Raw genomic sequence first — 26,836 nt, forward strand, 5'->3', positions numbered from 1 at the left:
AAGCTCAGATCTCACTAGGAAACCTCTGTGGGCGCCCACAGTTAATGACTAATATTTCATAGAAATGAGCTATACATGGCCCTTGGGCAGAATATCCAGTTCTCAGGAATGGGTGTGGAGTATGTGTGGCCACATGAGGATTTCCTCTGGGTGCTAAGCTGCCTGTCAGCTCCTGAAAACTTACAGAATTAAACTTTATTTCATAAAGAAAAAAAATTGTCTGCTTCTGAGTCATTACAAATCCAGATGCTTCCCCCTTTCCAGAGTCTTTCACAGCATCGCTAAATTTATCAGAAAAATTTCCCCTTCTCCCTCTGTAGAGGATGAAGTCAGCCACGCATTTTGTCAATTTCCTAAGTAATGAGTCAAGTGTGCTAGGACCCGGTTGTTGGGAAATATTTTCCGCTCTCCGATAAAAGGAAAGGCTGAACTTCTCTCGCAGCCTTGGCCATCTCCGTGCGCAGGATTAGTATGTGACAGCTTCGGAAATCGAATTGAAGGGCGCTGGGAGGAACCTAGGGCCGAGACGGAAGTGCGCTAGGGCTATTTTGGAGCCAGTAGGGCGGGGCAGCAACTGGAGCCAAAAAAAAAAAAAAACAAGCAAGGAAGGACAGATGCGGCTTTCGGCCCTGCCGGCTCGCGGGGCGGGGCCTCTGCTCTCCAGAGCCCCGCCTTCTCGGGGCGGGGCGAGAGCGAAGGGTGGGGCCGCGCTCCGTCGGGGCGGGGCCTGTGGAATCTCGGAATTCGGAGACACGGGGCGTCGGCGCGCGTCGCCCGGCGCGGGATTCCTCTCACGCAGACTCCCATTCAAAAGATGCCGAAGGGGCGGCGCGGCAGCCAGAACCCCAAGATGAGCCAGCGGCCGGCCCCGCCCCTCTACTTCCCGTCGCTCTACGACCGGGGCATCTCGTCGTCTCCGCTGAGCGATTTTAACATCTGGAAGAAGCTCTTCGTGCCGCTAAAGGCGGGCGGGGCGCCGGCGGGCGCGGTGGCGGCGGTAGCGGGGGTCCGACCCCTGCCTCTGGCAGCCCCCGCCACGGTGCCGCCGCCGCCGCCTGGCCTGGGTCCCCCCAGCGAGCGCCCGTGCCCTCCGCCTTGGCCGTCCGGCCTGGCCTCTATACCTTACGAGCCTCTGCGCTTCTTCTACTCGCCGCCGCCAGGGCCCGAGATGGCAACTGCAGCCCTGGTCCCCGGCTCCACGACCCCCTGGCTCGCCTCCGCCTCCCACCCCGAGGAGCTGTGCGAGCTAGAGATCCGGATTAAGGAGCTGGAGCTGCTCACCATCACTGGAGACGGCTTCGACTCCCAGCGCTGTGCGTGACTGCCAACCGAGCCCAACCCTAGCTGTCCTGAGTGTCCGCTCTAGGCGTCCGCCAGGCACCAGAATGTGACCCCAGATTGGCCACAGCCCTAGGAGTCCCACTCCCCAAATCTGTCCTCCAGAGGTCCAGACCCCCACGTGCTGAATTTCAACCGACCCCTGCCTCACCACACACTTGAGCTAATCAAACCCTTTAGTTTTAAACTTCACTCCTCAGGGGTTCGTCCTTGAGGAGGTAATGTGGACTCTGGATAGACTCCTGAAGCACTCCCTACACAGTAATACCACACTTCCGTAGTCTGGAGCTCCATTCACCACAGACTGCCTATCTCTAGAGACTAACCTTCAATAGTCAGTCTTACACGGGGGGTCTGTGGGTGGGAGGAGATGGTTGGAATTGCCCAAACCTTGAAAGCCCTCAGTCATTCACTCTGCCTTTCCATGGGCCCCATGCCCCAAGACCCTTCAACGGGAAATCTCGGACTCTGACATTTGATCTTAGGTCTGAGGTTTTAGGGATCTACACCAGAGCAAAGCAAGTGTATTGATGTAAGCAGGAGTCCTCCGGTATATGAACTGATTCCTCTCTATTGGGCAGTAAGGCGGTTAAAGCCGGCTGTATTTCCAGAAGGACCGATTGCTCAGGAATTAGTAGTCATAGGCTGTCCTTTCTCATCATCTGCTCTGAGGTTTGAATTTGACTCCTGGAGGGGGGCAGATGGCACTGGAAAGACCATGTCACCTGTTCTCTGCAACAGGTTAAACTCCTCCCCTCTGCCACACAGGGAGGTGAAGTATGGAAAAAAAAAACAACACCCTATATATTTAGGTATGCATGGCCATGGGAATGGTCTCCAATTCATCTGATACCCTGTAGGATACACTTTTTCATAACCACAGGAGACAAAGTCCCTAGAATTTCCAGACATAGGCGTTAGCTATGTTTGAGCTGTTAGGAGATTTTAGGGTCGTGCACAGTTACTTCTCAGAAGCTTGCTCTGAAGTTCTAAGATTCCTCCTCAGAGCGGAGGTGGTGCACACCTGGAATCCCAATACTTAGGAGGCTGAGGCAGAGGGATCAAGAGTTCCAGAACAGCCTGGAGCTACATAGGAAGACCCTGAACAACAAAGCAAAACCTTCCCAGCCGCAGCTGAATCTGTTTTGCTCTCCTGCAGATAAGTTCCTGAAGGCGCTGAAAGATGAAAAGTTACAAGGACTGAAGACGACCAGGCAACCTGGAAAGTCGGCCTCCGTCTCCTGAGGAGCTGCCCCCCAGAGCTGGGCAGCCACCTCCTTAGATGTTAGTGCTTAGATAATGTGTCCTTTTGTTGTCATTTCAAAGATGGTTATTTTCTGTTCTGTAGTTACTACTGTTATTGTTGCTCCAGCACGTACTTCACATACAGTTGCCCGCTTGCATAGTAAACCTCATGGCCTCTCTCCTCTCTGCTGATGCTGGGGGTCCTTCCTCATGGGATGTAGAGCATGGTAAATCTCATGGCCTCTCCTCTCTGCTGATGCTGGGGGTCCTCCCTCATGGGATGTAGAGCATGGTAAATCTCGTGGCCTCTCTCCCCTCTGCTGATGCTGGGGGTCCTTCCTCATGGGATGTAGAGCATGGTAAATCTCGTGGCCTCTCTCCTCAGTGCTGATGCTGGGGGTCCTTCCTCATGGGATGTAGAGCATGGTAAACCTCATGGCCTCTCTCGTCTCTGCTGATGCTGGGGGTCCTCCCTCATGGGATGTAGAATTCCTGTCTGGCCTACTATCCAGAGTCTCTTGTGGCTTAAGGAGCGGACCCAATACTGCCACTGCCAGGCACACCAGGCTGGCCCATATGTAGGAGAGACTCAAAGCACAGGCAATAAATACTGGTCCTGATGTTGACTCTCAGCCAGAAAGATCATTTGAGGACTAGAACTAAAATTAGAATTTTAGTTGCCCTCCATCTCAACATCTTTCATTTTTAGAAGTATTTTTTGAACCACAAAACTCTGGTAATCTTTTGAAAGGCATGGTCCTTCTAAGAAGTTCACATACAACGTTCAAGAAGTATTTATCAAGTCCTTAGTATACCCTTAGACCCCCACCTAGGTTCTTGGAATTGGGGATGGGGAAAGATAAATGAGTGAAGTACAAGATGGCGTCACAGAAAATAACATGCCGAACAAGGAAAAGGAGAATACAGTAAGGGGAGCCAGACTACCCTAGGGAGGACAGGCGGGGTTTCAAACAGGGTCTCTTGGAAGACAAGGCATATTTTGTTACCGTTTTGTGATTGAGACAATGTACCCCAGGATAACCTTGAACTCCAAAATCTTCCTGCACCTGCTTCCCAAGTACTGGGATTACAGGTGTATGCTACCAAGGTTGATCAAGAGGTAGCATTTTAAACAATGTTGGGAAGTGATTGAAGGTTGTAGCCCTAGGGGAGAATGTTCCAGGCAGAGGGGCCAATGCAAAGGCTTACAGTGGGAGCATGCTAGCTTTTTTTTTTTTTTTTTGGTTTTTCAAGACAGGGTTTCTCTGTGTAGCTTTGCTCCTTTCCTGGATCTCACTCTGTAGAACAGGCTGGCCTCGAATTCACAAAGATCCACCTGTCTCTGCCTCCCGAGTGCTGGGATTAAAGGCGTGCGCCACCACCGCCTGAGCATGCTAGCTTTAATGAATCCTTACAAATAAGTGAGGCGGCAGAGCAGAAGGGGTGAGGGGAGATGGGGAGGGATGAATGCAGAGGAACTCATTCATGTAGTTCAGTAGAACTCATTCTTGTAGCCATGACCAGGTCACAAGGTCCTTGTGAGATGGGAAGAGACCTTAGGGGTTTTCAGCTAAGGTGTAACGGGATCTGACTTGTGGGGCTACGGGTTCTCCCTGCTGCTACACTGTGAATAGACAGCAGGGGTACAATCGGTGAAGCCCGGTGAGCCCTTAGCAATCAGTAACCCAGCTGAAGAGAGTGCTGACAGCAGCTGTTTAGAGGCCATTGGAGTCACCGGGCTGAGCTACAACCGCAGGTGGGCAGGTTCTGGGGGAGGGAGTCCTTTAGTCTGAGGTGTGTGAAAGGGAGGGTTGTAGAGCTGTGGGGTATATGAGTTCTGGACAAGGCCTTTGCTGAAGGACACATTAGGGAGTTACTGATGTGGAGATGTAAGACCCCTGAGACCTCCACAGAAGTGTATGCAGGAAAAATAGAACAAATTTCAGAGCCTCCCTGACCCAACCATCTGAAGTCCAGAATGTTCCAAAATCTAAAACTTTGACCACCATCTCAACTAAGTTTCACATCGTAAAACTTATGTTTCATGCCCCAAAGTATTGAAAATATTGTCTAGAATTCCTTCCAGGCTATGTGGATAAGCTATAAACAAACCGTGCATGAATTTCATAGGTAAGCTTGGGCCCCATCCCCGAGTTATCTAAGTATGTATACATTGCACACTTTCAAAATCAGAAGAAGAGGAAGGTCTCAAACAAATCCACGACACTTCTGGTCCCAAGCATTTTGGCTACGGAGAGCTCTGAGCCTGGAGGTACTTCTTTGGAGGAAAAGATGCAGAGCCTTGAAAGAATAGAAAGCAATTAGCCCCGAGTCAGTTGTGTGTGATGACAGGGGCATCAAGGAGGTGAGTGGCCTGCCTTGATAGACAGTGCTGCGTGGGGCTGGCAGGGTGGCTCAGTGGGTAAAGGTACTTGCCACCATCCCAACAGCCTGATTTTGATCCCTATGACCCTCTGATGGAAGGAGAACCGACTCCTGAAAATTGTCACCTGACTTTCACACATATGGTGTGGTACATGAACACTCACACAGACACACACATAAATACTTTATAGTCTATTATTATTATTATTATCATTATTATTATTATTATTATTATTATTATTTTTCGAGACAGGGTTTTTTTGTGTAGTTTTGGTGCCTGTCCTGGATCTCGCTCTGTAGACCAGGCTGGCCTCGAACTCACAGAGATCCGCCTGGGTCTGCCTCCCGAGTGCTGGGATTAAAGGCATGCACCACTGCCACCCAGGTCGTTTTTTAATTTTTAAAAGTTAAATATTTTTTTAAATTAAAAAGGATGGGGGCTGGAAAGATGGCTCAGAGGTTAAGAGCACTGGCTGCTCTTCCAGAGGTCCTGAGTTCAATTCCCAGCAGCTACATGGTGGCTCTCAACCATCTGTAATGAGATCCTATGCCCTCTTCTGGGCTGCAGGTGTACATGCAGGCAGAACACTGTATACATAATAAATAAATGAATAAATAAATAAATAATCTTAAAAAAATATATAGTGCTGATATGGCAATAAGGTAAGCCAAAGAGTCTGCTCTTAGACTTAGTAGCACACAATTTGTGCGAGTGAAATCTTTAAGAGCAATTTTGGTTGAGCAGTAGGATCAAGGTCTGAAGGATGTAATTTTAAGAGATGCTGGGAGCAGGTGGATTGGAGCTGATGGGCGCTGGCCATTCCTTGGGTTTGACTGCAAAGGAGACCAGCTAGACCTGAAGCTGGCAGAGCAGCAAGTGGTAAGAGAAGACTTCAGATTGAAAACTAGCTGCCTGGTTGTGTTCTGAGGAGGGTAATCCAACAGAATGTGACGGAGGTGGAGAGGGTGGAAATCATTCAAGCGGCAAGCTTGAATCTGCAAGAAAGATAGTGTTTTCATTGGCTCCTCAGATTACCACAGACTCATTATAAAAGAGTTGTTTTTCACAGGAAGCCCAAAGATCAAGGCACTGGCAGGTTGGTCTCTGCTTTCAAAGCTGCATTTTGAATGTTGCATCATTTGGAGGGGAGGGACATTGTGTCTTCCCTCATGTGGCAAACAGGCCTAAGAGGAAAAGGAACTCACTCCTGAAAGCTGGTTTTACAGTGACATTAATTTGATAAAAGAAGGGTGGGCTCATGACCCAGACATCTCTGTAAGGCCCTGCCTTCCACCATACACCGTTACACCGAAAGTTAAGCTTCCAGGATGAATTTTGGAGGGAACAGACGTATTCACACGACAGCACAGGGTGTCTAGCATTCAGTAGAGAGACCGACTTGAAGGGAAGCACAGAAGACTCATCTCAATAGGGGCTTACCTCTGTATGGAGGTATAGATGCTGGAAGTGAGTAAATGAGGTGATGGGAATCGGGAAGTGGCCTACACGTACACACAGATTTGTTCAGCAAACCCCAGCTTGAGGATACAAATCTACATGCCTGCAAGACCTGGCTGGAAACCCTGGAGTTGAGGGGCAGGTAGGACTGGTACACTGCAGCACTTGAACCCAGTGTTGAGGGGAATAAGTCCCTAATGCAGACAGTCGTTGCCAAAGCTGGAATGTGAGCACAGGGTCAGGTGAAAGTCCTTGGTTTTCAGTCTTAGCAATTCATCCAGATAACAAAACATTGTGCAGGCCACATGGGTGGAAGATGTGCCGTGGAGTGATGAACTTTGTTCTACTGGTAGGGCCCTCCCACCCCGGCAGTGACTCTGGAGCCTTCTTCCCATGCTTGGAAGATGACAGACCTGAGTCAAGGTAGCCAAGGTGCTACTAGAGAAGTTCTTGTCCTTGAGAACTTAGGGCTTCCAGGGCAGTGACTGCTGGGGCCTAAACAACCTTAATGAGAACAAATGGGGGGTTGGGGATTGAGCTCAGTGGTAGAGTGCTTGCCTAGCAAGTGCAAGGCTCTGGGTTCGGTCCTCAGCTCTGGAAAAAAAAAGAGAGAGAGAGAGAGAAATTGCTGTGGGATGGTCTGTATGTCAAATGTGTTGCTGATTGGTCAATAAATAAATCACTGATTGGCCAGTGGCCAGGCAGGAAGTATAGGCAGGACTAACAGAGAGGAGAATTGAGGGAACAGGAAGCTGGGTGAGGGAGACTGCCAGCCGCCATCAGGACAAGGAAGATGTAAAGTACCAATAAGCCACAAGCCATGTGGCAAGGTATAGATTAATAGAAATGGATTAATTTAAGATATAAGAACAGTTAGCAAGAAGCCTGCCACGGCCATACAGTTTGTAACCAATATAAGTCTCTATGTTTACTTGGTTGTGTCTGAGCAGCTGTGGTACTGGCGGGTGTCAGAGATTTGTCCTGACTGTGGGCCAGGCAGGAAAACTCAAGCTACAAATGGCGCCCAACGTGGGGCAAGAGTTTCCACCTAAAAACTTAAAAAAAAGATTCTAAAACGGAGCTAAAAACAGCTTCCTAATTGTCTCCCTCAAATGAGCAGCAGCTGCCGGTTTGAGCTACTGGCGGGTTCCTAGTGTGTGCTCTTGACCTGCAGTACAGTGGGAATGAGGCCTCTGCAAGTGGCACATTAAGCTGTGTGGTGGATTTAGCCTTTGCTAGTACAAAACAAAAAAAGAGGTTTCTGGGCTACAAGCTACTTTGGTAAAAATTTAGACCCACTATTTCTGAGAGTTACGGCTCCCAGAGCTGGCGGAAAGCGGACCACCGCCATGTTGGGAAGCTGAAGTGGGCGGAGCCAGCAGCCACTGCGCCATTTCAGGCTTAGAATGCTGCAGTTTAAAAGGAATAGGCTCAAGCTAATATAAAAAAATAAGCCACGTAAAGATGGCTACCACACAGAGAATCTGGATTATGTTCTCTTTGATATTTGTAACTAAAGAAAAACATTTGATTACAAAAGCTGTTGAGTTATGCCAAAATGTATATTTTAAAGATACCTTGACTTCAACATTTGGATGTAAAGATATGTTGCTTTGGAAAGCAGGCTCTGCTTTTGTTTCCACAGAAAGCCAGAGGCTATGGATTTGTTCCAGATTAAGATACATCAGGTTTGACCAGCCAAGACCACCTGAAAGGTCTCCGATGACACCATGGCCCAGATGATCCAACATCCAGAACCGTTTCAAGGCAACTGGCTCAGACGATACACCCTCATGGACTACTCCATAATCCTAAGATAGTCTTTATGTTTCCATAAGATACAGCGCCCCCCTCCAGCAGGAAGTAGTAAGAGAAGCTACGCCCAAATTCCCAAATATACCAAGCTGACTTTGGAGATGTGTAAAGGTTAAAACCTTTTTAAGGAAAGAAAAGGGGAAGTGCTGTGGGATGGTCTGTATGCCAAATGTGTTGCTGATTGGTCAATAAATAAATCACTGATTGGCCAGTGGCCAGGCAGGAAGTATAGGCAGGACTAACAGAGAGGAGAATTGAGAGAACAGGAAGCTGGGTGAGGGAGACTGCCAGCCGCCATCAGGACAAGGAAGATGTAAAGTACCAATAAGCCACAAGCCATGTGGCAAGGTATAGATTAATAGAAATGGATTAATTTAAGATATAAGAACAGTTAGCAAGAAGCCTGCCACGGCCATACAGTTTGTAACCAATATAAGTCTCTATGTTTACTTGGTTGTGTCTGAGCAGCTGTGGTACTGGCGGGTGTCAGAGATTTGTCCTGACTGTGGGCCAGGCAGGAAAACTCAAGCTACAAGAAACAAATGAGAATCAGCCAGGACAACCCAGTGCAAAGCTTAGATGGAGACAGAGGTGTCCCGGGGGCCTGTGACCCATTACCTCCTCAGAGTCCAGAAAGCCCCTCACAAGGCTATACTCAGGTAAGTGCAAAGTGCTCAGGTGTTGCAGTTGACATTAATTTGATTTGATTTATGACATTTACCACCCCCCCCCCCCCACCACCACATTGTGAGATAGGTCAGTCTCTCATCTTGTTTTCTAAACAAGAGGCCAATGCTCTGAGACCAGGTCACTTTTCTACAGGCACAGGACAGGGCCTGCAGAGCTGGCTTGGAACTCAGGGCTGACAAGGATGCCTGCTATGTATGCTTCTTCCTCCATGAACAGGCTACAGAAGTCTCGGGGGAGCAGAGTGGCATGGTCACAATTACCACCCATGGAAGGGAAAGGCAAGAAGATGACAGCGTATTTAAGGCCACCCTGCTCCATGTACTTCCACCCCACCCCCCAGGACTACATAGTAAGACACTGTCTCAAAAGCAACAAAAAATACCAACCAAAGCAGGGGCTGGGGAGATGACGACTTGGTGGGTAAGAATGTTTGCTGTGTACACAGGAGGACCTGAGTCTGGATTCCAAGCAGCCACGTAAAAAGCTGGGAACAGCCACGAGTGCCTGCAACCCCAGTGCTGGGGGTAAGGTGGGAACAGGAGTGTTGGGGCTTGTTGGACAGCCAGGCTAGCTCTGGGTTCAGCAGGAGACCCTGTCTCAAAGGAATGAGGGAGAGTCATAGTGCAGGACACCTGATATCTCTCTCCAGACTCTCTGTACATATCGGTGTACTGGGCATACACCACACACACACACACACACACACACGTACCTATCCCCCCACAAAACACAACAAAACACCCTCAAGACAAACTAGGAGCTATAGAAGTATGTGACACAATGCAAGGACAGCTGACATGTCTTCTGAGGAACTCTGACCTCCTGCCATGTGTTCTCCTTGTGTCTTGGGCTCACAGGTGACACGACAGCCATGGAGGATGGTAGGCTGGACACTTGCTTGGTCCTGACGCCTCGGTGCCTACACACAGCGGCCAATGCGCTCACACTGGATGTAACCTTCCTCTCAGGATGCCCTGATAGCCTGGACCTGCCCTCCCCAGACAGCTGCCGCAGACAGACAGACAGACAGACTTCATTTACACCCACCAGCACAGCCCCATTTCCTGCAGATTGGAGAAGACATATAGGTTCACATCTCTGATTTGTCTGTGCCTGGAGCAGTTGTGGAAAGTCGGAGGCATTTAGTGGATGACCGGGAACCCAAGCCATTGAGGAAGGATGGCCCATTGTGTTATCCCATGGCACAGGTCCTTCCAACTCAGAAGACCAAAGAAGAATCCACAACACAGAAGGTCACATTGAAAGGACCAAGCAGATGCCATAACAGGCTGCTCAGTCTTCTCTCAGAGATCAGGCCTCAATTTCAGTTTTTTGAGACTTGAGCAAGCAGTTTCTGAGAGGGCCATGAACAAAAGACATAGTCCTTGCAGTAGCTCCCTTTCTGCACGTACTCTGACTGCTCAAAGTTCAGCCAGATGTTTACTCTCTGGGGCCACTCACCAACTTAGAGTTATGTGTAGTACGTGCTTGGCCAGCCAGCCCCCATGGTGGCTCAAGGACAAAGCCTGGGACTTGTGCTGGACTGCCCCCAAAGTAATAAATTGTAACCACCAACCAGTAAATTCAAAGGTTACATACCCTCACCCAATTAAAAGAGAACAGAGATAAAAATAAACCAATCCGAGTTGCACCCGTGCAAAACTCCCCCAACCCCCCTGAAGGGCTTATGGATTTTGCCTTTAAAAAGCTAGCTACACAAAGAAAAAGCAAGTTCCTCCTGGCCTCATGGTTACTACGAGTGCTTTGGATCGAGCTTCCCTGCCCGCGGCTTGTAAACAGAAATAAACCATGCTTTTGCATTCTGTACCTAAGGTCTTAGGTGGTGTCTTTGGGGTCCCAATCTGGGCATAACAACATGATCAGTGCAGAGTTCCAGACAGGGTGCGTGATTTGTTGATCTTTTGTATACATGGTGACTATAGCCCCAAACCAGACACACCACATACTTTAAAGCAATATAACCAGAGCCTTCCAAATCTACTGGCACTTTCTAGGCATCACACATTGTTTTAAGCTTTTTACATGGCTCATTGAACTTTATCTTCAGAATGATCTTGTAAGGTAGAGAGATGGTTTTATAGGTTCCCCAAAGGTGAGACACCCAGAAGTAAATTAACCACCCCTATGGTACTGCTGCTAGTAGACAATTTAGACTTGGGGCCGGCTCCAGAGCCCACATTTTGTCCACACAGACCCTTGTGGACATCGTGGTCAGGGTTTGTGGTGAGTACAGATGGATATCAACAGGAAACAGTGCTGCACTTAAGCTGGTTTGTGCTGCAAGCCACAAAAATATACAACGTAGGATTTCAGCTGATTATGACAAAGCCAAGGGCCTTCCAGAGGTCAAGCTGAGGCTCAAGGAGCCTTGGTGATATTTGGCTTTTGATTATCAGCCGTTTCCTGCTGTGAGTTTCTTGTGTGCTATTGTAGTTTTTCCATCATTTATTGGGGACCATTTCCCCTCTACTAAAGGAATATTTAGATAACCTGCGTTGACAGCTCTGCACAGCCAGAACCCCAGTCAAGCCTGCCTGCAATTATCGTCATTGGCAGCATCCGGCCAGGTCCATCCCTACCCGGAGGAAAGTACCTTATCAGAGATAACCTCTGCACTCTCTGAGAACAGACTTAAGCGTCCAGACTACCTGTTTGAGAAGGCCTGGCGGATGTGCCAATTAAGCTTAACTTCCTCCTTTCCCAGATCTTACCTCTAGTTCCAGATCTCCCTTTAACTATCACCAGAGACATATAGCTGTACACAGGTTGCCTAGCGACTGAGCACAAATTTCCCCCACCTTGCAGAAAAAACAGCAGATAGCTTGGACAGATAGGAGCCACAGGAAAAAAGAAGGCAGTTTTATTTTCTCCCATTGACCTAGCAACTTACAGATTCTTAACATTTTCTACCAATCACATTTAAGACTATAGTGGAGTATATAAGATCCCTATTCTTAGGTATTACCCAAATTTAGCCTTTAGTTAATTCATTTCCCCATTAGTCACTTCCCTTTTGGGTTGCAAATGATAATTAACAATTATTGCCCCTCTATGTGATTCTTATCACCCCTTTGTTTGACCCTGGAAGCCTGGTGGTCACTGCCTGAGGAAAATTCTTACCTGCCTTTATGACCCTGTAGAATTCAAGCCTGGTGACCTTGCTCAACCAGGAGCTTGCTATTGCTTGGGTTTATAACTGGATCCCTGGGAGACTTAGGAGGAACGTGGAGAACGGATGGAGAACGGAGAGGGATAAGAAGAGTACGTGTGGATGAGATGGAAGATGAGGAAGAGTCAGATGGGGAAGTACTAGCTGGGTAAGAACAAGATGAAAAGGACATAGATGAGGCAGAATTAAGATGAGAGAATTAAGATAGAACAATAGATAAATGTAGAGAGAAATCAGGCAAGAAAGGAGCTAGGCACGAGAACAGAACTGAAGCTGTGTAGATAGGATGTTATGCCAGAGGAATTAAAGCTTGGTGTGCTGAGATTCTATTTCCCGAAAATAGTCCTCACCATTAGTAGTTCTCTCTCCTGAGCCCCTGGGATGTATAATATTAAGGCTAGTCCCTCTAATATTATACAAGAGGTTTGTGTATACATGTATGTGCGTGCACGTCTTTATGTGTGCACAGATGCACATGCCAGAGGTCAAGCTCAGGTGTCAGTTCTTGGGTGCCGTGTATTATAAGTATTTTTATTTTATTTAAAAATTTTTAATATGTATGGGTATTCTGCCTGCATGTATGTGTTTACTCCTCTGGAACTGAAGTTACAAACATACAAACAATTGTGAGCTGCCATGTAGGTGCTGGGAATCGAACCTAGGTCCTCTGAAGAGCAGCCAGTGCTCTTTACTGCCAAGTCATCTTTCCAACCCCTTTACCTTTTTTTTTTTTTTTTTTTTTTTTTGAGACAGGATCTCTCATTGGCCTGCGGCTCTGGGTTAGGTAGGAGGGTTGCAGAGGCACGCAGCAAAGCTGCCTTTTCAATCAAGGGTTCTGGGGACTGGACTCAGCTCTCCATGTTTGTGAGGCAAATGCTTTACTTTTTTTTTTTCCCTGGAGCTGAGGACCCAACCCAGGGCCTTGCGCTTGCTTAGGCAAGTGCTCTACCACTGAGATAAATCCTCAACCCCTATAGCTTAAAATTTAATTTTAAAATATTTAAGTAGATAGAGTCTTTGAATATTCTTTTTTTTTTGCCTTTTAATGAGTTGGTTTAATTAATTCAAAGTGATACAGAATTCAGAGTATAACAAAGATGAAACAGCTCTGGTAGGATTTCGGACTGAGTTTACTTTAAATTCACAGCTGAGGTAGGAATTGCTGAACACTAGAGACAATGAGCCATTGTATTATTTATTATTATAATTTTTTTTACAAAAGTTTATTACAATGTACAACGGGCTCCAGGATAACACTTCATTCTGACTATAGGTGGCAAAGATGTTATAGTTGGTAATCCAGATGTTTAACGGGCTCCAGGGTAACTCTTCATTCTAGCTGTAGGTGGCAAAGATGTTATGGCAGGGAATCCAGATGTTTAAATAGGAATGGAAGAGGGCCACCATCATCTCAGATATGAGGAACAGCTTACTCTTTCCCAGATTTCTTAATTCCACCTGTGGCCAGGGGTCCCTTGCCCACGACCTTGGCTTTTAGCTCCACGAGTTTCTTCTGCTCCTCTTTCTGTTTCTGCTTGAAAGCCTTATCTTCCTCGTCCATCTCCTTGGCCTGCTTCTTGGGCTGTTTCAGGGGCTTCTTTTTGCCACCTTCACGGCCCGACATGGTGCCTACAGACAGCCCCTTCCGAATATTCTTAAAATCTGTATTTGTCGCCCGGCGGTGCTGGCACACGCCTTTAATCCCAGCACTCGGGAGGCAGAGCCAGGCGGATCTCTGTGATTTCAAGGCCAGCCTGCTCCTCAGAGTGAGATCCAGAACAGGCACTAAAACTACACGGAGAAGCTCTGTCTCGAAAAAACCAAAACCAACCAACCAACCAACCAACCAACCAAATAAATAAATAAATAAATAAATAAATAAATAATAAATAAATAATAAAAAATAAAAAATAAATCTATATTTGTTCATACATAGTTTCTTTGGAAATTTTTATTAATTAAAAATTGTTATCATGTCTACTTTTATTCTTACATTCTACTTCCATGTAAAACGTAGGAGACATTGTGTTTGTTATCACCAAGTACTTGGAAACACTGACAGTGTACTGATCTTTTCATTGTCATATTACAAATAGTCTTAAAACTCACTTTTTCTATAAAAAGCTCAATGAGCTTTGAGACAAACTGGCTTATTGTGTTAAAGAAACAGAACAAAGAATTGCCTGGATCAAAGATGAAATGTAAATTCACTTGACACTTAGGAGCACTCTCCACACCACAGGTCTCCACTGGTCTAATTAGAACCACATTAACCCAATGTAATGTCTATGCATCATAAAGTACTCACAGACAAATTCAGTTTTCTCCGATTTATCGACTGAAGTTCTCATTGAATAATCATCTTTTCATTACATGTATGAATAAGTTGCAGGATGATACTTAACTAGTGTTTTTAAATAGTGTCCTTATAATTGTGTTTTTGTTGGCTTAGGGCTAATCTTTTCTCAGAAATGAGAGCCTGGGGCTCTGAGGATATGTTTAATTAAGCCTTCAGGTGTTGTCTATTGACTTCTCCCACAGAAACAGAGAATTTATCTCTTCTTTTGTCCCGTGATCCTGCCTCCTTTCTTAGCTGTATGAATAATCATTTTAGTCAATATAAAAAAACTATTTTATAAGTTAACATTAGGATTACACAAAAATAAATTCAACATCACTCCAAAGTTGAAATATGAGCCTTAAACTTTCCTTGATTTAAGGTGTTCTATAGAATTATGGTATTTCTCCACACATTTCCTAAATAAAATTTGGGGAAATGTTGGAGTCAACACTGAAAGTAACTTGTATTACTTTTGTTCCAGCATCAGCTGGCCAGAGGACTCTTATTCAAAAAATGCATTTGGTTTTATTTGTTGTCAGGAGGGCTTTCATATATATATTTCACAGGGTTCTTTTTTTTTTTTTGGATGGAAATGGCATTTTACTGCTGTGAGTTAATTGCATCTGCAGAACATATTCATAAAGAGATGGGAGCTAAGGATGTGTGCAGTTAACCCTGAGTAAGGAACGTAAAGACAAAAATCTGAGGAAGGATGATAAAAACTGATTAGCAACATGGTACACTTGCACCAAGCCATATAAAAACCATTAAATGGTTAAACTCTAGCTGAAGGAAACCAGCCAATATCATGAAAGTACTATCCAAAGAATTTAATTAACATTAGACTATATTAGGTCTTGTAATGCATGCATATGGCATAGATGTTTGGGACTATTTGAATATGTGTTTTGTAGAAATTCTCAGATTCTGCCCATATGGAGTGATTTGTGCTTGATGTATTCCAAGGCCATTTTCGTTTCTTTGATACTGAATAGTTTTTTATGAATACTTATCAAAATAAAGACTGACATCACAGCTGTGTTTTCTTTCTTTCCTTGACTTTGACTGTTTTTTCCAGTTATTGAAAAGCTGCAAAGTGACATACAGTGAGTCAGTGGGCACAGCGGATGAGCCACTGTGCTGACTTTTAACACAATAGCTGAACAACCAGAAAACAGGTTTTCATTCTGCACACAAAGAAAACTGGCCCAGTGGCATCATCGAACATTGGCAGAAGTTTTCTTTAATGGAGATTAAACATGAAACTCTAGGTAAACTCTTTCTGAAGGTCAAAAACACGAGAAAGGCAATGGCATCATGAGTAAAGAGGAGGGAACCCTGTATCTGCTAGTCATCTTAGTCTTGATAACCCAACATGGACAAGTCAACAGGAATTCAGATAACAAAGCCATAACAGTTTTATTATTGTTTTTTTTTTCTTTTTTTCCCCTTTATTCTTCTCTCATGTATTTCATCCTGACTGCAGTTTCCCCTCCCTCCCCTCTTCCAATTTCTCCCCCACCTTCCCTCTCTTCCATATCTGGTCCTCCTTCCTTTCCCTTCAGAAAAGGGCAGGACTCCCAGGGACAAAAACCAAGTTACAATATTGTAACCAAGTTACAATAAGACAAGGCACATACCATCATATCAAGGCTGGACCAGGCACAGACCATCATATCAAGGCTGGACTAGGCAACCCAGTAGGAGGACACCGGTCCCCAAAGCAAGCAAAAGATTCAGTCAGGTCCCCGCTCACAGTTAGGAGTCCCACAAGAACACCAAGCTACACAACCATAACGTATATGTAAAAGACATAGGTCAGACCCATACAGGCTCCATGATTGCCGCTTCAATTTCTGTGAGTCCCTATGAGTCTTGCTTAGTTGATTCTGTGGCCCGATTTCTTGTGGTGTCCTTGACCCCTGTGGGTCCTACAATCCTTCCTCCTCTTCCACAGGATTCCCCAAGCTCCACCTAGTGTCTGGCTGTGGCTCTTTGCTTCTGCTCCTACCCTTATAATGTTAGGAGAGGAAAATGTCAGAGAAAACATCTGGAAAAATTCAGACACACAAAAACATCTTCTGTTTCCCTTCCTATTATGACTTGTGCTTATTTTTGTATTTAGAGGGGCAAGACTTATATAACATAATTCCTATGTTATTATGTAAACCAAATCAACACAAGTTATTCTTATTCTATTATTTCATTCAATTAGTTTTATTCTTAGCTACTATTTTGTGGAAAATATTTTGCACTTTAAACCTAACTAAACATCTGATTTATTCTGCTGATATTCCATGAAGAATGTTTTGGTATGCATCCTTAAAATATGTAAAATTAATACATTTGAAAAAATTCTCATAATATACTGAAAATGGCATAGACCACAAATTATCTAAATGGCATGAATTTGGTATTGTGTAAAATACCATTTTCCAATATTTTAGTAGTTAGAATGTTAATTTTGCATGAAAATCTCTTAAATCTGTAAGTAAAATGAGACTCTTCCTGGCTTTTCTCCCTTTAAAACTTTAAATTTCTCTTTACAAGAAATTCATCCAACTGTGCACGTTGAACACATCCCTCATGCCCCATGACCTCATCCTTTCTCTCAGATCTCTTTCTAGCTCCCCCTTTTCCCAAAGACAAAGTCCTTTTTTACTTTCATGTCCTATATGCAAATGTGATTTGGACCTAGGATGGAGAAGGAAGAGCTGGAGTGATTCGGATGCAGCACTCTCATGAAGTTAGAAAAAAATATACAGTAGAATTTTAAAAAAAGAATAAAAAAATTAAATAGCAACAGCTTGCAATTTTCTAATTAAAAGCATTAATTTGTGGGGCGGTGGTGGCGCATGCCTTTAATCCCAGCACTCGGGAGGCAGAGCCAGGCCTCTGTGAGTTCAAGGCCAGCCTGGGCTACCAAGTGAGTTCCAGGAAAAGGTGCAAAGCTACACAGAGAAACCCTGTCTCAAAAAACAAAAAAAAAAAAAAAAAAAAGCATTAATTTACACCCTCCCACCAAAGAATCAAGGAATAAAAATGAGAGAAAATCCATGACCTGTGGCTTTCTGAGACTTGATTTAGTTTTTAAACTTGGTTACCTACAGTTCTATAGATAACATATTTTTCTTTTTTTTTACTGAAAATTAAAAATTTTTTTTTTTATTTTTTGAGTGTTTTCATTTTTTAAATAATTTTTTATTCATTTTACATACCAACCACAGTTCCCCCTCCATACCCTTCTCCCACCTCCTCCACCTCCCCCAACCCACCCTCATCAACTCCTCAGAAAAGGTAAGGCCTCCCAAGGGGAGTCAACAAGGCCTGGCACATTCAGTTGAGGTAGGACCAACCCCCCTCCCACACACCCACCTCCTCCATCAAGGCTGAGAAAGACATCTCACCATATGGAATGGGCTTCAAAAAGCCAGCTCATGCACCAGAGATAGATACTGGTCCCACTGCCAGGGGTCCCACAAACAGACCAGGCTATAAACTGTTGCCCACATGCAAAGATCTTGTTGGTCCCATGCAGGCTTCCCAGCTGTTGGTCTAGTGTCCATGTACTCCCACAAGACTGGGTCATCTGTCTCTGTGAGGTTCCCCATCATGATCTTGATCCCCCTTGCTCCTACAATCCATCTTCCCTCTCTTCAGCTGGGCCTGGTGCTTGGATGTGGGTCTCTGCATCTGCTCCCATCAGTTACTGGATGAAGGTTCTATGATGACAGTTAGGGTCCTCACCAATCTGATTACAGGGGAAGGCCAGTTCAGGTACTTTCTCCACTATTGCTTGGGTTCTTAGCTAGGGTCATCCTTGGGAATTTCCCTAGCATCAGGTTTATCCCTAGCTCCATAATGCTGCCCTCTATCTAGATATCTCTTTCATTGCTCTCCCACTCCATCCCTCCCGCAACTCAAGCATCCCATTCCCTCATGTTCTTATCACCCATGCCCTCCCCTTTATCGCCCACCTCCACTCCCAGTTTACCCAGAATATCTCATCTCTTTCCTCTTTCCAGGAAATGCATCCCTATTAGAGTCCTCCTTGTTACCTAGCTTCCCTGGAGCTGTGGATTGTGGTCTGGTTATCCTTTGCTTTATATCTAGTATCCACTTATGAGTACATACTGTGTGTGCCTTTCTGGGTTTGGGTTACCTCACTCAGGATGATTTTTTCTAGTTCTATCCATTTGCCTGCAAATTCATGACGTCATTGTTTTTTTTTTTTTTTTTTTTTTTTTTTTTTTTTTTTTTTTTTTTTTTACAGCTGAGTAATACTTAATTGTGTAAATGTACCACATTTTCTTTATGCAATCTTCAGTTGAGGGGCATCTAGGTTGTTCCCAGGTTCTGGCTATTACAAATAATGCTGCTATGCATGTGTTGAGCAAGTGTCCTTGTGGTATGATTGAGCATCTTTTGGGTATATGTCCAAGATTGACATAGCTGGATCTTGAGGTAGACTGATTCTCAATTTTTGGAGAAACTGCCATTCTGATTTCCAGAGTGGCTGTACAGTTTGCAACTCCCACCAGAAGTGGAGAAGTGTTCCCCTTACTCCTAATCCTCTCCAACACAGGTTGTCAGTGTTTTTGATCTTAGCCATTCTGACAGATGTAAGGTGGTATCTCAGAGTCATTTTGATTTGCATTTCCCTGATGACTAAGGATGTTGAGCAATTCCTTAAATGTCTTTCAGCCATTTGAGATTCTTCTGTTGAGTCTCTGTTTAGATCTGTACCCCATTTTTAAATTGGATTATTTGGTATTTTGATGTCTAGTTTCTTGAGTTCTTTATATATTTTGGAGACTAGTCTTCTGTCAGATGTGGGTTTGGTGACTGAGGCAAGCCAATGGTTAGTTTGAGGCCAGTCCAGGTTATATAATGAGTCCAAGACCACTCTGAACAATATGCTAAGACCATGTCTCAAGAAATCAAGTGATAGAAATATAGCTCAGTGGTACAACATTTACCCAGAATGTACAAGACCCTGAATTCAAGCATCATCACTATAAATGGAGGGGGAGGAAGAGAAAGACAAGAAGGTGGATATGGAAAAAAAAAAGATACTGTTAGATTATAGAGAAATCTATAATTATAGATGAATCAATATGCAGATGAAGTAAAGTTACATAGAGAAGTGACTGGAATAAGAGTCAGGGATGAGGGAAGGATAGGTTTCAAGTTGGCTAGAGAGAAGAAATTGCAAAAAGTTTTGTCTTAGTTACATTCTTATTGCTGTGATACATGACCAAAAGCAGCTTGAAGAAAGGGTTTATTGGGCTTATACCTTGGGTCACAGTCCTTTGAGGGAAGCCAAGGCAGGAACTCAAGGCAGAAGCCTGGAGGCACGTGCCTAATGAAACCAAACAAAAATGAAAAAATCCTACTTGATGATGGTGGATGATTTTTTTTATGTGTTCTTGGATTCAGTTTGCCAGTATTTTATTGAGTATTTTTGCATCGATGTTCACGATTTTTTGACAAAGAAGCCAAAACTGTACAGTGGAAAAAAAAAGCATCTTCAACAAATGGTGCTCACATAACTGGATGCCAACATTTAGAAAATTGCAACTAGATCCATATATATCACCATGCACAAAACTCAAGCCCAAGTGAATCAAAGACTTCAACATAAATCCAGGTACACTGAACATGATAGAAGAGAAGGTGGGAGGTAGCCCTGAACACATTGGCACAGGAGACCACTTCCTAAAGATAACACCAGTAGTACAGACATTGAGAACAACACTCAATAAATGGGACCTCCAGAAACTGAAAAGCTTCCGTAAGGCAAAGAACACTGTAAATAAGACAAAACGGGGGAAATTTTTTTTTTTACTGTAAGGATTGTAAATACTTTATTCTGTAGTATTTATTATAATTTCAGTGAAATTATTATGCTCAAATCTATTTTTAAACATCTCATTAATAGGAAATTTGCAAAAATGATATTCTATGTGTTCCAAAGTTAAATCCTGTCTAATATGCATATCACTTAATGTTCTTACATGCCCACTTACATTCCATTGTGGGTTTATATTGTTAGTTTTCAATGATGTTAAATATATATTTCATCTAGGAAGCATACATGTGATAATGAATTCCTATTTAAAAAAATTTTGAAATTATTTATTTTCATATCAACAATACTTGCTTTTACTTTTTTTAAAGGACTACCTTTTTCTATTTAAGTATATGTATGACTATGTCTCAGGTCTGTGTGGGTATGTGCATTTCTGTGCAGGAACCCAGAGAGGCCTGAGGAGTCAGCAAACTGATAATGGAGTTATAGATGGTTATGAGCCACCTGAGGTGGATGCTGGGACCCAAACACAGGCTCTCAGCAAGAGCAGGCTACCTGCTTAACAACTGAGCATCTCTCTAGCCCTAGAATACCTTCTTTTAAAATAAAAAAAGCTTAAATATTCAAAAGCGATTGAAAATTGATAGATCTATGTTAATATTTGTTTTATCAGGATACCTCTACACGTATTCAACCAAGATATATTTCTCAGTTATCATTAGGATTAACTCCAACCCCCACAAATATTCTAAATGGAGGGAAAGGTAAGGATTATGTCATCAGTATGCCAATTTAAGGAATTATTAAAATCAGGGCCAGCATGTATTTTACTAGCTAAAAGTTGTCTATAAAAATAAGTATGCAGTAAGAAATAAGAAGCATTAGATTGGAATAATTTGTAAGTATCATGAAGCTTTAGTAGTATTTTAAATTGGGCATGCCAAGAGCTGAATTATAGAGCTTAACTCAATGCTTAAGAGTACATACTATTTTTCCGAAGGACCTGAGTTCAGTTCCCAGCACCCAAATCAGGAGGAAAACAACCACCCATAATTCAGCTCCAGGAGGATCCAACTGCTCTGCTTCTGTAAGCACCTGTGCTCAGTAATAAACATACCCCCATAAGGACATGCACAAAAACATGCAATTTAGAGTAACTTAATTTTTACAAAAGAGATAGGAATTATAAGTATATTTCAATTTTGTTTATCTGAGGAATTTCAAGCAGTAAGAATTTGTAAAGAAGATAGGAAATGGTGGATAGAATAGGTGTAGAGGAAGGGATCTGGGGTAATGTATATTGTAAAGGGTATAAAAAGAATGTCTTTAGGAAATGAGGTGAGAAGTTAGACTTATGGGGAAATATGAACTAGTGGTATGGAAATATGACTGAGAGGAAAAAGAAAGGGGTGCTGTACTTTATGTCTTTATCACTTGTGGAAAAGTGTGAAAGACTGAAGAATTGGGTCATAATGGAACTTCTTTTAATGTACAGTAGATAATAATAAACATCTGTGTCACCCATAACATATATGGAATGCCTGTGGATTCCTGGGAACTTCCCTAGCACCTGGTTTCTCTTTATCCCCATGATGTCTCCCTCTATTATGGTATCTCTTTCTTTTTTTTTTTTTTTTTTTTTTTTTTTTTTTTTTTTTTTTTTGGTTTTTCGAGACAAGGTTTCTCTGTGTAGCTTTGCGCCTTTCCTGGAACTCACTTGGTAGCCCAGGCTGGCCTCGAACTCACAGAGATCCGCCTGGCTCTGCCTCCCGAGTGCTGGGATTAAAGGCGTGCGCCACCACCGCCCAGCATGGTATCTCTTTCATTGTTCTCCCACTCAGTTCCTGTTCCAGCTTGACCACCCTGTTCCCTCATATTCTCATCCCCCATCCCCTACCTGCTGTTGCCACCCTCCTCAACTAGGCCCTCTGCATACGTGAGACAGTTGTGTACCTTGACATGCTTAAGAGGCCCCTTGGCAGTAGGATCAGGATCCATCCCTGGTGCATGAGCTGGCCTTCTGGAGCCCACTACCTATGATTGGACACCATGCACAGCCTTGATGCAGGGGGAGGGGCTTGGACCTGCCTTGGTTGAATGTACCAGGCTCTGCTGACTCCCCATGGGAGGCCTGGCCTTGTTAGAGGAGGGAATGGGGGGTGGATTGGGGGAGAAGACTGAGGTAGGGGAAGAGGGGGATCTGTGGTTGGTATGTAAAATAAATAATTTTTTTTTTTATAAAAAATATACGGAATGTCCAATGCAGGTTTTTCTACTTCTCTGATTCTGTGACACAGGCCAAAATATCAATGACAGGCAGAAGCAGTACATGATTAGGAAATGATCAGCAGATGATCAGTCTAGGTGGCGATCACTGCCTCAGGCTCCTTAAGCTGTGCATCCTGGAACACTGAAAGAACCCTGTGTTTGACACTACAAAGTAAAATTCTGTGTAACGGAATGTGAATAGAGACAGTAATTGAACTAAAGCTTCTCAAATATTCATGGACAGTCTACTGAGGACTTTGGTTAAAATTTAATCTCTGATTTAACAGCCCTGGACCTCTACATGTATAAGTCATGTTCAGGTGATGGGGATATGTCTGGTGGTTTAAGCAAATTAAATGCTACTTAGCATTCAGTTGTAGAATAACGGAAGCATGCTTTCATTAGATGTGGCCCTGTGCCCCAAGGTAGGAGAGGATGGTTTCTAATTTTTAGTACTTGTGAAAACTCAAGCTATTGTGATTTTATTTCAGCTATAAATGACATTTATTTTGTATTTAGATTTCCTTGATTCTGAATATTTCTTACTACAAAATTCACATGTAATCTAGAAAGTAAAAAGGAGTGCATTCCTCACAGTTTTAAGCATGTTTGTATACAAAGTAATCCTTATTATTCTATGAGTGGATATCTTTGCTGATCAGTTCAATCCGCATTTTATTTTGTGGAGAAGTGACTTATTCCTTTCACTGTATTTTGTCAGTGCCTCATGTTTGCGGAATTACAATTCAATATGGAAACTTTGAGAGTACATTGGTGTGAATGTCTCTGCAGTGTTTATATAAGACGGCACTCGACTTCAGTTTGTATGGTTGGAATTCCACTACGGGTAGCTGGTTTCAACCTGCACTCACTCCGAGATAGGTTCTCTTACTTTAATTACAAAGTTCATAGTGGTGTGTATGACTTTTGTATTTAGTTTAGTTATTTTTATTTGGATTATGATCATGCTTTGCAATTTTTCATTCAATTACATATTAGGCCTTTTGTTTTAGCAACCAGTATCCTATATTTGAGATCTAGAAAGACTCTAAGCACAATATGCAAAGAGAAAACCCATCAAAATGCTTTCCAAATATCCTTACTCATTCCCCAAATCAGTTATGATGATTTTCCATTCCAGGTCTTTTCATTGTATTTATCGTGCCCTGTCCCCCGTCCTGAACCCCACATTTCCAATAGGCAGGGCAGAATGTAGGTCAAAGGTTGTGTGGCTGTGCTAGAGTCCCAATCCCTTCACTGGAAGTCCACCTGGTCACAGGAGATGGTCTGTTCAGGGTATTCATCCACCGTTGCTCAGAGTCTTAGCTGTGGTCATCCTTGTAGATTCCTAGAAGTTTCTTTGGCACCAGGTTTCTATCTGAGCCTGGAATGCACCCCCATTCCAGTCATCTCCTTCAGTACTCTCCCCCACCCCAATCACTCATGTTCCCATCTCCATGCACCCCCAGTCCACCCATGAGATCTCTTCTGTTTCCCCTTCCCCAGGATATCCACGCATTCTCCCTTGGGCCCTTCTTATTACCTAGCCTCTCTGAGTCTGTGAATTGTAGCATTGTTATCCTTTATCGCTAATATCTACTCATAAGTGAGTGCAATCTATGTTTGTGTTTCTGGGTCTGGGTTAGCTCACTCAGGATCATAGTTTCTATTTCCATCCATTTACTTGCAAATTTCATGATGTCATTGTTTTTAATTTTCTAAGGAATTGCCACATTGAATTCCAAAGTGGCTGAACAAGTTTGCACTCCCACCATCAGTACAGGAGTGTTCCCCTTGTTCCACATCCTCTCCAGCATAGGCTGTCATTTGTGTATTTTGTCTTAGCCAATCTGACAGGAATCTCATAGTCATTTTGACTTGCATTTCCCTGGTGGCTAAGTATGTTTAACATTTCTTTAAGTGTATCTCAGCCATTTGGGATTCTTCCATTGAGAATTCTCTGTTTTGATCTATACCCCACTTTTAAATTTGGATTATTTAGTATTTTGATGTCTAGTTTCTTGAGTTCTTTATATATTTTGGAAATCAGCCCTCTGTCAAATGTGGGGTTCGTGAGGATCTTTTCCTATTCTGTAGGCTGCTGTTTTGTCCTATTGACAATATCCTTTGCCTTATAGAAGCTTTTCAGTTTCAGGAGGTCCCATTTATTAATTGTCAATCTTAATGTCTGTGCTACTGGTGTTATATTCAGGAAGTTGTTTCCTGTGCCAATGCATTCAAGGCTATTTCTCACTTTCTCTTCTGTCAGGTTCAGTGTATCTGGTTTTATGTTGAGGTCTTTGATTCACTTGGACTTGAGTTTTGTGCAGGTTGATATGTATATACATACATACATACATACATATATATGCATTATTCTACATGCTGGCATTCAGTTATGTTAGCACCATTTGTTCAAAATGCTTTCTTTTATTTTCCTATGGTATACTTTTGGCTTCTTTATCAAAAACCAGGTATGCGTAGGTATGTGGTTTTACATCTGGGTCCCTATTCAATTCCATTGATCCACCTATCTGTTTTTATGCCAGTACCATGCTGGTTTTATTACTATAACTCTGAAGTAGCACTTGAAATCAGGGATGGTGATATAAACTCAAGTGCTTTTCTTGTACAGGGTTATTTTAGCTATCTTGGGTTTTTTTTTCATATGAAGTCAAGTATTGTTGTAGAATATTATTTTAAGGTGTGTTATATTTGTTCATGCTCTGGAACATTTGCTTAACAATACAAAGATGGTTGCATTCTTTTATGTTGCATTTGTTTAACTCTGTGAAGCTGTGTTACTTTGCCTGTCTAAAACACCTGATGATCTAATAAAGAACTGAACAGCCAATAGTTAGGCAGGAGAAAGAATAGGCCGGGCTAGCAGGCAGAGAGAATAATTAGAAGGAAAAATCTGTGTGGAAAAAAAAAGAGAAGAAGGAGCGAGAGAAGGAGGAGAATGCAAGGGGCCAGCCACCCAGCTACACAACCAGCAATGGAAAGAAAAGAAAGGTTTACAGAAATAGAGAAAGGTAAAAGCCCAGAGGTAAAAGATTAAGGTCTTGTCATGCAGATCTTTCACTTGATTGGTTAGAGTTACCACAAGATATTTTATATTATTTGTGGCTATTGTGAAGAGTTTCTTTCTCAGCCTGTTTATCATTTGTATATAAGAGGGCTACTGTTTGTTTATTTATTTATTTATTTGTGTGTGTGTGTGTGTATGTGTGTTTATCTTGTATCCATTCACATAACTGAAGATGTTTATTAGCTATAAGAGTTCCCTAGTATAGTTTTTGGAGATGCTTACCTATGCTATCATATCATCTGTAAAAAGCAGTACTTCTCCCTTTCCAATTTCTATCCCCTTGATCTCCTTTTATTGTCTTATTGCTCTAGCCAGAACCTCGAGTACTATATTGACTAGGTAAAGGAAGAGTTGACAGCCTTGTCTTGTTCCTGATTTTAGTGGAATTGCTTTGAGTTTCTCTCCATTTAAGTTGATGTTGGCTATAGGCTTGGTGATATTGCTTTTATTATGTTTAGGTGTGTTCCTTGTATCCTTGATCCCTCCAATTCTTTCATCATGAGATGAGGTTGGATTCTGTCAAAGGCTTTTTCGGCATCTAGTGAGATGATCATGTGGTTTGTTTTTTCTTTCATTTTGTCTATATGATGGATTATATTGACAGATTTTCATATGTTGAACCATGTCTGCATCTCTGGGATGAAGCCTATGTGATCATGATGGATGATATTTTTGATGTTATCTTGGATTCTACTTGTGAATACTTTGCATCAATGTTCATGAGGGAAATTTGTCTGAAATTCTCTTTCTTTGTTGAGTGTTTCTGTGGTTTGGGTATCAGGCTGACTGTGGCCTCATAAAAAGGATTTGTTATGGTCCTTCCATTTCTATTTTGTGGAATAATTTGAGGAGTATTGGTATTAACTCTTCTTTGAAAGTCTGGTAGAATTCTGCCCTGAAACCATCTGGCCCTGGGCTGTTTATGGTTGGGAGATTTTAATGAATGTTCTATTTCCTTAGGGGTTATAGGTCTTTTAAAATTGTTTATCTGGTCTTGATTTAGTTTCGGTATGTGGTTATTTATCAAGAAAAATTTCCATTTCTTTTAAATTTTCTAATTTTGTAGAGTACTGTTATGTCCTACATTTCATTTCTGATTCTGCTAATTTGGATAGTCTTTCTCTGTCTTTTAATTAGTTTGGATAAGGGTTTATCTATCTTGTTGATTTTCTCAAAGAACCAGCTCTTTGTTTCATTGATTC

General features: G+C 43.0%; 3 protein-coding genes across 3 annotated transcripts in view; 2 read left to right on the forward strand and 1 right to left on the reverse strand.

Moving 5' to 3' along the window:
* The first annotated feature begins 742 nt into the window (after positions 1–742).
* Positions 743–2,762, forward strand: C4H11orf91 (chromosome 4 C11orf91 homolog). Its single transcript, XM_059259459.1, has 2 exons — positions 743–1,313; positions 2,498–2,762. The coding sequence occupies exons 1-2, from the start codon at positions 815–817 to the stop codon at positions 2,581–2,583; spliced, it is 585 nt and encodes a 194-aa protein (XP_059115442.1). The 5' UTR covers positions 743–814; the 3' UTR covers positions 2,584–2,762.
* Positions 2,763–13,348: 10,586 nt separating this feature from the next.
* On the reverse strand, positions 13,349–13,937 carry LOC131908411 (translation machinery-associated protein 7-like). The gene has a single exon (XM_059259460.1). It carries the CDS (start codon positions 13,744–13,746, stop codon positions 13,552–13,554), a length of 195 nt encoding a protein of 64 aa, XP_059115443.1. The 5' UTR covers positions 13,747–13,937; the 3' UTR covers positions 13,349–13,551.
* A 4,245-nt stretch (positions 13,938–18,182) lies between these two features.
* LOC131907830 (transcriptional regulator ovo-like) overlaps positions 18,183–26,836 on the forward strand; it is a 38,820-nt gene continuing 30,166 nt past the window's right edge. The window contains exon 1 of the mRNA XM_059258910.1: positions 18,183–18,240. The gene's annotated coding sequence lies outside the window, so the exon portion shown is untranslated. The remainder of the gene's footprint in view (positions 18,241–26,836) is intronic.

Source organism: Peromyscus eremicus, chromosome 4 (assembly GCF_949786415.1).
Source record: "Peromyscus eremicus chromosome 4, PerEre_H2_v1, whole genome shotgun sequence".
NCBI lineage: Eukaryota > Metazoa > Chordata > Mammalia > Rodentia > Cricetidae > Peromyscus > Peromyscus eremicus.